This window comes from Varanus komodoensis, unplaced genomic scaffold (assembly GCF_004798865.1).
Source record: "Varanus komodoensis strain SLA01 unplaced genomic scaffold, ASM479886v1 scaffold31, whole genome shotgun sequence".
Taxonomy (NCBI): domain Eukaryota; kingdom Metazoa; phylum Chordata; class Lepidosauria; order Squamata; family Varanidae; genus Varanus; species Varanus komodoensis.
The window spans coordinates 7,551,388-7,562,875 of NW_025335780.1; the positions used below are offsets into that span (position 1 = coordinate 7,551,388).

Here is an 11,488-nt window from a genome sequence, read left to right on the forward strand (position 1 = left end):
CCCAGTGGCTTGCTTAACCCACGTAACTTGCACCGTCACCCCCCTGGGCATGAATCTTGTGCTACCCAATCCAGATGGCACAGCTTATTGGAAGAGGAAACAACTCTCAAATAACCCGGGGTTGCAGTTGGGTTATCTGAGGGTCCGTTCTCCCACAACCAGTGATGCTGTCCCTGTGGTTTGCTGAGCCTATGCAAGATGTGAGGGGGGAAAGTAGATTTGCATAATGGTAAAGATGCAACATTTTCTACAATTGTACTACTTAAATATTTTAATAGAAGGTATGAAATAATGAAAAGTACATGTGGCATGTTATTTTTTCATAGACCCCATGCTAACCATTCATGACTTCCTGGCTGAATGCTCATACAAATAATTTTGACGTAGACATCCATATATATGTATGTATGTATATATGATTTCTGCCATTAGCAAGACGTATCTTATAGCACTTGCAGTTCTTCATAATTCTTTCCAGAAGAAATTGTGGCTGGACAAAATCAGGAAGGAAATTCAAATGCTGAGGGTCTTACGTATCTTTCTTTAAGACGATCCATTAAGTTTTATAGGCAAGATGAAAAGGGTTCGTTTTGGTTTAAATGAACTACAGAAGTGCAGTTCAAACGGTCTCAAGAACACTTGCCATTTCCTTGAACTGCTCGTGGAAATTCTAAAATGGAAAACAGAAAAGAAAGGACACATGAATACTTTGCACTGGAAGCCTAAGATGTAAGTTTACAGTGTTTGGCTCCAATGTGCCACTTCAAATTCAGGGCCGTTTCGAATGCCCCTTCGTGTACTCTGCCTTCCCTCCTCCTTTGCATAGGGACGCTGCTCTTTATGGAGACAGCCTTGATGCCAAGTTATATCTGCACAAACTTTTTCAGGTTTGGGTCAAAAAACACGTTTGCAACCCCATGTCTAGGCATGGTTGCAAGCAATAGTTTAGAGTCAGTCACAAACAGTAAAATGGCAGGTGCGTGCTTTAAAGAAGGAAACCCTGTGCACAAGGGAAGTCTATCAGCCAGCAGGACACTTCCTGGCTACACCAGGTCATTATATAATAGTGGACATTATTCACTGTTAGATTCTTACAGCTCAAAGCGGCTTACATCAATCGTCTGCTGCTGCTCTCAAGCTTATCCCTACAACAACCCTGTGAGGTAGGCTGGCTTATTCTGTGACTGGCCCAGAGTCACCCAGTTCGACCCATGGTCAAGTGAGGACTAGAACCCAGGTTGCCTGAGTCCCAGTAATACGCTTTTAAGCACTACACCACACTGGCGGTTACACTGCAGTATATGGGAAGAAGCCATTGCAAAATTGTCAGGCCCAGTTCCCTGATGTAGAATAGATGAATTTGCAGAACACAGTATCTGTAGAATACCACTTCATGTTTGTTATCTTTGACAAGCAGTGCATTACAGAATCCCTGAAACACAGTCCACATGCATGTCTGAAATGTGAAACTATGCTCAGCTATTAATAGTCCAATGGAGATTTGGCAAAGCTTATTTTTCCAGTTTAATCAGTCCCTCTTAGAACACTCCTGAAAAGAAGGCAGCTAACTAAACCGTTTGTATGCTTGGAAAACTCTGTAAAAATTGTAAAAACTGTTTAACTAGCAGGTCACCTGACAGACGTGTATGGATGGGGAACTTATCACAAGAGACCCCTAATCTTCAAACCAAAAAGAGGCTCAAATAAGCCAAGGAAGGACACACAATTTTCAGCAGCTACTTCTTGGACTGGATCATGATTTGCCAAGAACACATGCTGCCCTCAGCTGTAACAAGAATAATTGTCAATTTGTTTTCTCCAGCATCTGAATGGCCACAAGCAAAAACTTATGTGTTTGTCAGTAGGGTACAGTACAGCACAGCAGAGAAAGCATTAAATGTAGTAGAGGTAGTAGATTTGTTTCCTGCCTTTTTCTCTCTTGCAAAGAACCCAAGGTGGACTACATAGTTTTCCTCCATTCTACTTTTATTCTCCCAACAGCCTTGTAAGGTAGGTTAGGCCAAGCGTTTGTGACTAGCCTAAAGTGACAAAGCGGCCTTCATGGCTGAGAGAGGACTAGAACCCAGATCTCCCAGGTAGGTCCCCAGTACCACACTCGAAGCAGCATGCCACACTGGCTCTCAGACAGAAAACAAAATTTGTATTTTATGTCAACAAATTCTCTAATCTAGGACTTATTCCCAGTTCTAGAGTTTAGGTTATTACAGACGCTCATTCAACTAAAAGACTGGTGCATACGATACCGATGCCAACGTTCACTTAATACGTACCATTTAAGGCACTTAACGATAATGAATATTATGTTGCACTACCTTTGGCATCTTTTTCAGTGACTGGTTACCAGAGAACACAGAGAATCAATTAAGTCCTCTCGGCTAGTGCTGATTTGTTACATTTGGACAAATACCGACCAATTATTGGGCAGTATATAACTGGATTGAATAAGTAAATGGAATAAAGCTGTCCAAGAGATTAAGGTAAAGGAAGGCAAATTACAAACCTGAAACTGTGGGACGGTCATTTCAAACGTTTTGCTTGTGATGTGCCCAGAAGCATCCACCACTTTCACTGTCACTGTAACATAGGGTGATTTCAAAGATTTACAGCTGTCGGAGCTCACTGCCATGCCCAGCTTCCACTGAAAGTCAACAAGCTGCAGCACCAAAAACAGTTATTTCAGACACGTGCAACAGAGCCAGCTGTGACAACTGAGTTCTTTGGGACTAGCAAATTAATGCTGATATATAAACTGGGAGATTTCTGATTATGGGCCTTGAGAGAACCCCTTCCCTGAACACGGACTTGCTCAGGAATTCCTGCATATTGGCTCAGTTTACAGGGAATGCTAGGCAGGACAAGGGATCGCTCCATGGCTGTGAACAAACAGCACGCAGAATTTAGAACAGGGATGGCAAGTTTCTGGCTCGGTTGGCCCACAGAGATTCCTTAGCCGCCTGCAGATACCCCTTCAATCCCTTCAGGAAGCAGGGCTTAGTATCCTCATGGGAATGCCAGGCTGTGCATCAAACTAGGGACTCAGCTGGCGCTGGGAGAACATACCTAGGAAGAAATGCATGCATATAACTATTGTAGTTCTGTTGTGTGTACTTTGTGTTGCAAAAATGTATCTGAGAAGGCCTGAGGCAACGTTTGCTTCTGTTAAAAGCCTGTGTATTAGTGCCATCCATTTTATTTACCAGAACGGATTGGTTTAAACATTGTTTTTATCAGAACTTCAATACCATGTATTAATTTCACTCAGTCACCATGAGTTGACAAGTTTTGTGCATTTGTTTTTGATTGGCTTTTAATACTTTGTAATCGCTTGTCACTCTGATATGTTTCTTTGTAAACCACCCAGAAAGTCTTTTAAAAATGTAAAATAAATAGTAGATGTTAAGTGACATTGTGAAGGGCAAGAGAGAGACAATTAGGACCTGGATCAGGCAAATTCAGCGGTGATTGACTGGGGATGCTAGCTAGGTGGAAAGAAGGGCTGAGAAATGATGGTGAGTTTGTCTGCAGAGAGACACCGAGAAGTTCTGCTGGCTGCTGCAAAGTGTCGGCAAATAACCAAAAAGCAAGCTGCGGCGCAAGCGTAGGCTTGGGCACTGAGCTATTCTTCCTCTGTGGAATAACTCATCAATGGCTGGTGAAGATCAGCAGCAGGGAGCTGCGTTACGCCAAGGGCTACCCCAAGATCTTGCCACAGGAAGATGATCTGCAGATGCAGTCACCACCGGGATAAACTCTCCATGCAGCCAGAAGATACTTGTCACCAAAGCAAAACCTGGTTGTAGGGACATTTGCCTGGGCTGGGGATTCAGGAAATTTGGCCTCAGATAAAAAGTTTACTTCTATAAATAAAATTTAGCGCTTAGTATAAGAAGGCAAGTTCTCCAAGGGAAAATGATACTCCTGATCATGTTACACCAGAGCTTAACTAAAGGAGGCTATTGCAGTAAGAACTTCCATTGGGTGGAAGCTTACCTGTCCGAGAGCAGAAACGCTCTTTGCCTCTTCTGATGCTGTGACAGATCTCCCCTGTTCATTCCAGAAGTGCCGAATAACCTGTATAGCTTGTTTTGGCACAGCATTGACTGAATGGCCTAGTTTGATGGAGAGTTCTTCTGATGAGAGTTTATTTTTTGCTGCTGTGCTATAAAAGTAGAAACACATACAGAGCCTTACCTATCCATTTTAAATTAAAAAATACTTTTAATTTTGTTCTTTCCAGGAAGTCAGACATGCGCCGTATTTTTAGAAATGTGTATTTTAAGGAAATGAATGCTTTATTTATCACAGGGTCTTCAGTGGCACCCAGAGTGTCTGCAGATGCCCAAAATATTTTAATTATTTCCTTTTAAAATAAAATTACATGGATTTGTATGAAATGCATGCCACTTTCTAGTAATTAAACCAAAGCAAACAAAATATCCAGGGAAGTATCCATTTGAAGTTAGCATATAATGCCATCTTTTTGTTATCTAAACCATTATAATGTTGCAAGTTCTTTGCCTTATAGGCAGTGAATGCTTTTTCTTCTGGTGCTGTAATATCATGCCTTTTAGTAGTCAGAAAGACCCATTTCCCTTTGCATTTGTTAATTTCCATTAAACAGGTAACTAATTTAAGAGAGCATGCAGGTCAGTAAAACTTAATGACTGTTCTAGTACAAAATTTGTCCCTGTAATACTCTCCTCCCCAAAGGGAAACAACTGTTGGACAGCACCAAAAATACTGTGTTTGGAAGAGGCATTAGACGAATCAGACAATCCCTTATGAAGGAGACATTGTAGTGTCCAGGAGACATGAAACTTAAGCTTGGCTGATGAATGGATGAACCTAAGTTTACTTGAGGAGTCTGTGGTAGCACCCACAGCAAATTCTCAATTTCCCAGATGCGTCCATGGGTCCAAAAATGTTTGGGGTCTCTGATGCATCATTTTTGTAGCCCACTTCCTCTCTGCGGAAATAAAGACAGCCATTCTGCTGTTATTCTATTCAAATGTTACACATGACGATGCACCAAAAGCACCGTGAAGTAGGTGAAGCAGATGCATCGTCCGGCCCTGATGGGGTTCGAACTCTGCATCTTCAGGGGAAGCTTTTCGCCTTTGCATGTGTCGCTTTCATCAGCACATTAATGCGTTGGTGGTCTGTATCTCTCATCTTCCCTAGTCAACATTGCCAGTGATGAAGGATGATAGGAGTTACAGTCCAACAACACATACAGCACCACTCATTCCCCATCCCTGATGTACACCATGTAACTTCCACGTACTGTAGAACAAGGGCTGGCAGTATGCAGAGCTCCAGTTAATGCAGGATGTCAACACCCAGAAGCTTTTCCAAGATGGGAGACAGCCAGGAATGCTTGAAGTTAATTTTATTAGCTATATTTCTATGCTATCTCATAGCTGAAGTTCTGGGCGATGTCGAATAATTAAAGCGGAGTACAACAGTTAAATCTAAAACATGTGAAATTTTATTTCCTGCATACCCCCACTGTAGAAGATCCTGGGGCATAACCCAGATCCCACCGTTATGCACAAACTGAGGCTGCAATCGAACACACCAAAATAGCATTCCAAGTGTTTACTGGTAAATGCAAGTTGTAAATTAATATTAATAATAGTGGGCAAGTATCTTATGGAGCTTCACTTTGAGGAACTGCAACTTGAAAACCATCAGCTGAATAGAAATTAGAACTTAACAGAATAAACTGATCCATAGTCTATTGGTAGAAAATCTAACCATCACCCCACGACCCACACAATTCCAGGTATTTCAAACTAAATATATCTCAGTTTGTAGAGCTTATGGTCTCTAGGCTTGATATATCAAGTTTTTATATGCAGGGTACCTTTTTCTACTGAAGATCATTCAGCCTAGCAAACCTTCAGCTGAAGATACAATTGGTATAGTCCAAACACAGCAGGTGACTGAGTGAAAACTAGACCTTTAGCTACCCTCTCTTCCATTAAGACAATAGGAAGATGAGCACTCGAAAGTTGTCTGAAAAGCTTAGGTGCCCTTGTTTGTATCTTAGGTCATGAATTTGCCCTAAAGAGCATCAGTCAAAATGCACATTTAGACTTTCCAAGTTCTCTTGAGTGAGAAAGTACGTTCAAGAAACCTACCTTATAAGTTAAATGAATACTTTTAATTACAAAATCACAGCTCACAGTACAAGGACCTAGCAAATTAAGGGGACATATTCATGAGATCAGGAATAATTATAAAATTATTTAATCAAATAGCTTCCACTTATCTTCTAAATACTCTTGCCATTGATTATGCTACGGAGAAAAGAAAATAGACTTTTTCTGAGAAATTAAAGGGGAACCAAGAACTGATCTTGCTTACCTGAATATAAAGAAAATGGCATTAACTACTTTTACCAAGTCACTAGTGACAATCTCAATCCCAGCGGCTTGAAATCTCTAGGGAAAAAACACAGTGTATAACTGAAACTGAAAACAAATTAGAATGTGAGTTGCCACCTGCATGCAATATCACTTTCATGTTTCTACTAGAAATGCAGCTTACCTGACAGAGTTCTATTGTATTTACAGCTGGGATCTGGCATTTGAGATATCGGATATTTTGTTCACACTGCACAGAAAACAAAATTCAATAACTGTTAACTAGTAATGGCTTGTTAATTTTAAGTGCAATTTAAAAGCATATTTTCTTGAAAAGAATATATATTCCTTTGCTTTTAGTGTTCATATATAAAATTTAAAAATGGCAGACATATTCCTAGTTCCTAGTTTTGAGGGCAGGCCTAAGTCCGCATCTTAAGGGCAGCCAGAAAAAGTCTTACTTAGAGGCAACATGGTTCCAGACTCTCTTATGTGAAGGCAATTTTGTAACCTGATTCCTTGTTTTCCTCTTATGGAACTACATCAAGGTACAATTTCAAGAGGAGACTTCTAGAACATGACGGAACTGACAAAAAGGAAGTTGATCAGAGGAGTAAAGCGCATTAATCCTTCCAAAGTACTTGGCTATTATGCAAAACTACAATAATATGAGTTCAGATGGTATGCATATCACAAGTTAGGAAACAGCAGAAAATCCAAAAGGTCATCAGCATGATTAACAAGCCGTGTCATGAAATAAGAGGGAAGATCCTTTTATGGATCAATAACTGCTTAAGGAATAGAAAGCAGAGAATGGGAATATCTCCCAAAAGAGGGACATATGGGGTCCTACAGGGTCATTATTAAGGCTTAAGTTCTCAGTCTACTTATAAATGATCTGGAATTAGGAGTGAGCAATGAAATGGGCAAATTTTCTGATGACACCAAACTATTTCAGCTCATTAAAACCAAAGTGAGGACTCAAAAGGAATCTCTCCAAGCTGGGCAAACGGGCATCAAAATGGCACCTGCGGTTCTATATAAGCAAGTGTAAAGTGATGGGAAACATATCCAAAAATTCAAGTATAATCTGATTGGATCTATGACTGATTAAGAAAGAGATCTTGGCACTGTGGCTGAAAACTTGATGACAGTGTCAACCCTGTATGTTGCTGCTGTGAAAAGACAAACTCCATGCCAGGCATGATTAGGAAAGGCATTTAGGAAAGGTGTCCATTCAGGAAAATTAAACTGCAAAGGCTTGTTGCTGTAAACTGCCCTGAGAGTGTTGGCTATAGGGTAGTATAGAAATTAAATAAAAGTCCTCCTGATGCAAATCTTCAGTGTGAATCCACTTAAAGTATTGAGTGCAGCTCTGGTTTCCACTCCTGAAAAAGGACATTATTGAGTTGGAAAATATGTAGGGAAGGGCATCTAGAAAGATGAAGGAGTTGAAGCAATTCCCCCTTTAGAAATCATTGCAACCATTGAATCTGCTTAGCTTAGAGAAAAAATGAGAGCAGGGGGAGACATTCAAATTATATGCTTTCTGGAGAAAGCAGAGAGCAAAACATCTCCTTCACCCTTCATACTAGAACCCAGGGTCATGTCATAAAACAGATTGGTGGGATAAAAGGAAAGATGTCTTCACACGGTACACCATTAAACTAGGGAATTCACTTCCAGCAGAAGTAGCAATGGCCACCAGTTCAGATGGCTTTAAAAGGGGACTGGGCCAATTTATGGAGGAGAAGGTGACCCATGCCTACTGGTCTGCCACCTCCAGATGCTGGTGCACCTGCATCATGCTTGAGGGATCCTTGGCCACGATGTGAACATGCTGCCTGACCAGAGAGATCCTTGCTCTGGTTTACATGCTCTTCTGAACTAACTGTACAACCAAAACACTAGGAAGTGAATTACAAAGATTCACAATAGAGTGAGATCAGTTAAAATAACTGATAGAAAGGAGGATCGCAGACAAATGTTACTTACTAGCTCTGCAAACAAATCCTGTGGTATTGTTTTGATTATGTCAACTGTGTTACCAAAATCTACAAAATAAAGATATGTTGTATTATTGGATATAGAAAGGATTGTATTTGACTTTCAAATAGACATAAACTACCATTTTATCCATTTTGCCATTAGATCTACTGGTCATGTGTTTGGATAAAGTCAACTAAGACTTTTTTTTACTCATTATTATAGAAAAATGACAAATACTAGGAAGTAAATAAAGCATTCCCTACCCATCTGCGGTTAGTAAACTGTGGAATATAAGAAAATAATGTTGAGTTGTTTTCTGATGCATTTCTACACCCAGAAATGCCTCAGTGAATTGCAGGCACCTTCTTTTGGTCTATCAGAAAAAAGAGTATAAAGAGAATAGCTTCCTACAGCACAACACAGTGAAAATTTTTTAGAATTTCTCCAGGAAAGATAGAGAGAGGATGAAGAAAATTACGTCTAATGTCTTCTTGTCAGATTAGCCTTTCTTCTTTCATATTTTGTGCTAGATAGGGTTGCTGTTCAATTTATTCCTAATTCTGGTATAGCAAATAATTGTGTATTACTTACATCCAGCAGAGTTTTAAGCATTTACTAAAACTGAAATGCTCTTGTTAGACTAGCCCAGTCTCCCAACTGGACTCTGCTTTAAAACGGTATATATGATCTTGCACGCATATTTATCGCTATGACAAAAGCAAAGGGAAACCATCCCCCAGGCTCGAGACCCGGGTCGGATATCGTCAGAAGCCATTCGCACGCTTCCACGACTGCCTCGGCGCAGCTGTGCACACGCTCAGCCTGGCCTCGCCCGGCGGGTGAGGGCGCTCAAGGGCCGCTTGCCAGGGCCGTGCCCAGGGCTGGCCGCGCTTGGAGCAGGCCTATTCAGGCGGGTGGGATTGAAGCCTAGTCCGGGGTAACCCTGGACGCAGCTCAAGCGCTGCGGACGCCACGTTCACTCCGAAGCAAGTTCGGTTCCGTGGGAGGGGCTACCTCCAAGGGCTACCTGGGGCTACCTGCCAGGTAAGCGGCCCTCTCATTCCGCCCTCTCATTCCTCCCTCTCCCCCAGGATCCTGCAGCGCGCCCCGATCGCAGGCCGCCCCGAGAGCGGGCGGCGGCCGCTCGCACTCACCCCACGGCTCGAACGGCGTCCCGGGAGCTCCCGCCGCCATGGGCACAGCCCGGCCCATCCGCCCTCTAGGCGAGGCGGGCTCCCGCCTCAGCCGCCGGCGACACGCGGCTCCCTGATTGGCTCCCTGAAGCCACGCCCCTCCGCGGAAAGCAACCGTTTCGCGGAAGCCTTCCCCCGACCCAATCAGAGGCTGCCGTTCCCTCCCGTGCTTCCCGATCATTGGCGGACGGATCGCGCGCTCCCTCCCCCTTTGACGCCGCCGGCCTTGGATTTTTATGGCTCGGCCCCGTTCCGGGGTCGGGGAGACTCATTTTCCCCGGGACCCGGGAGGAGCTGGTGGGGCTGCATCCACAACAGAGCGAATGGCATCGAATGCAATGCAATTCGCTTCTCAGTGAAGCTGAGTTAGCATTGCATCGTAGGCGTGTAAGATTCCTGTGCTCTTCTGAACCTCTTTATTAGGTTATGGTTCGTATTTTGAAATACTGAATAGTGAGAGTTGCAGAAATGGGCAGGCAGTCCTGGGTCCTGCCTCCATTTAAAGCTGCATCTTATTTATTTTGTTTATTTATTTATTAAAACATTTCTATGCCGCCCCATTCGCCGAAGCCTCGGGGCGGCTTATAACATTAGGTTAAAATACAAGAAATAACAATATAAAATAAGTTGTCCTGGCCAGATAAAATAATAATATTAACAATTAAAATGATGCTTAAATAAAAAGGTCTTCGCCTGGCACCGAAAAACAAATAACAAATAATTCCATAGATTGGGTGCCACCACAGAGAAGGTCCTCCTCCGGGTACTTGGCTTCTAATATCTTTCACGGAGGGTTCCCGCAGGAGGGCTTCTCCCGCAGATCTCAGATGACTGATTCTGCAATAAACGTACAGATGCCTGCTACTAAGTAATAAAAGTGCAGTTATTACAGAATAAATTGTGCATGCAAAGGGACATAGACCTTGCTACAGTATCTGGTTGGCACAAGTTTATGCCGCACAAGCATAAAATATGAAGGGTTGGGTCACTGGTTGTATGGATGGGTATCTAAGAAAATGATTTTGGATGGATGGAATCCATAAAGGAAGCCACAGTCTTGAGCTTGGAAGAGCTGAGTGGGGCCATTATGGGCAGGACATTCTGGAGAGATTGACGTAAGTTAGAGACGACTTGATGGCACATAATAACAACATCCTTTCTCCAGTAGAATGGGCATTGCTGATGGATTCCCCCACAGCCTGCCAAGTTACAAAATAACAAATAATCTAATTAAATAATAATAACGAATCGTAAAATTCTAAGCATGATTAAACCAATGCACACTTAATTGGTACCATTGTATAGCATGTGGTACTTGATTCTTTAAGAGTTTCAATGTGAAAGGGAGGGACATCCCCAGAAAGAAGGACATAAGAGTAGCCATTGGGCCAGACACCTGTCTTGTCCAGCTTTCTTCCCCCTCAGTGGCCAATGACAGGGAGCCTTCACGCTGCCCAGCCAATCACAAGTTGCCACTGGGAGCCTTATCCTCCACAAATTTGTCCAGAGCCATCTGGTCGGTAGCCATCACTGCATCTTTTGATACACTGTAAGCCCCTTGTTCGGCCTGATCCAGCAACACTCCTCTTACATTTGCTCTAACCCCGCTCACACACACGCACACACACACACGCACACAATGAGAAAATGCCAAACTTCCAGGGACTTGCGGAGGGACACGTACTGGAGAGCCTGCATGTGTATTCACGGTATGTTGCAATATGGACGTCTTTCCTCCGTATTTGCATGTTGCTGTAAACACTGTGGTGCCACAGAGAGTGTGATTCAGCCTTGATGCATGGCACATATTCCATGGAAGCTGATGCAGTATCAAAACAATCGATGGCATGCATTAATTAAACAATTATTTTTTAAAAAGACAGCAGGAAGTGCTGCTGTCAACAAGTGTTATCTGGG

The 11,488-nt window shown here is 42.6% G+C and overlaps 1 protein-coding gene across 1 annotated transcript; it reads right to left on the reverse strand.

Moving 5' to 3' along the window:
• Positions 1 to 253: 253 nt before the first annotated feature.
• Positions 254 to 9,593, reverse strand: COMMD6 (COMM domain containing 6). Its single transcript, XM_044437868.1, has 7 exons — positions 9,533 to 9,593; positions 8,385 to 8,443; positions 6,574 to 6,639; positions 6,391 to 6,467; positions 4,012 to 4,180; positions 2,522 to 2,674; positions 254 to 670 (listed from the first exon to the last, which is right to left on the reverse strand). Exons 1-7 carry the CDS (start codon positions 9,588 to 9,590, stop codon positions 620 to 622), a joined length of 633 nt encoding a protein of 210 aa, XP_044293803.1. The 5' UTR covers positions 9,591 to 9,593; the 3' UTR covers positions 254 to 619.
• Between the last annotated feature and the right edge of the window lie 1,895 nt (positions 9,594 to 11,488).

What these genes read in the sequence shown, in the direction of transcription:
- COMMD6 (XM_044437868.1), bottom strand. Translation starts at nt 9,590, where the DNA reads ATGGGCCGGGCTGTGCCCATGGCGGCGGGAGCTCCCGGGACGCCGTTC. An exon ending in GACGCCGTTCGAGCCGTGGG is followed by an intron (nt 8,444 to 9,532) that starts GTGAGTGCGAGC and finishes TTTATTTTGTAG; the next exon opens with ATTTTGGTAACACAGTTGAC. An exon ending in GCGTTTCTGCTCTCGGACAG is followed by an intron (nt 2,675 to 4,011) that starts GTAAGCTTCCAC and finishes TTGGTGCTGCAG; the next exon opens with CTTGTTGACTTTCAGTGGAA.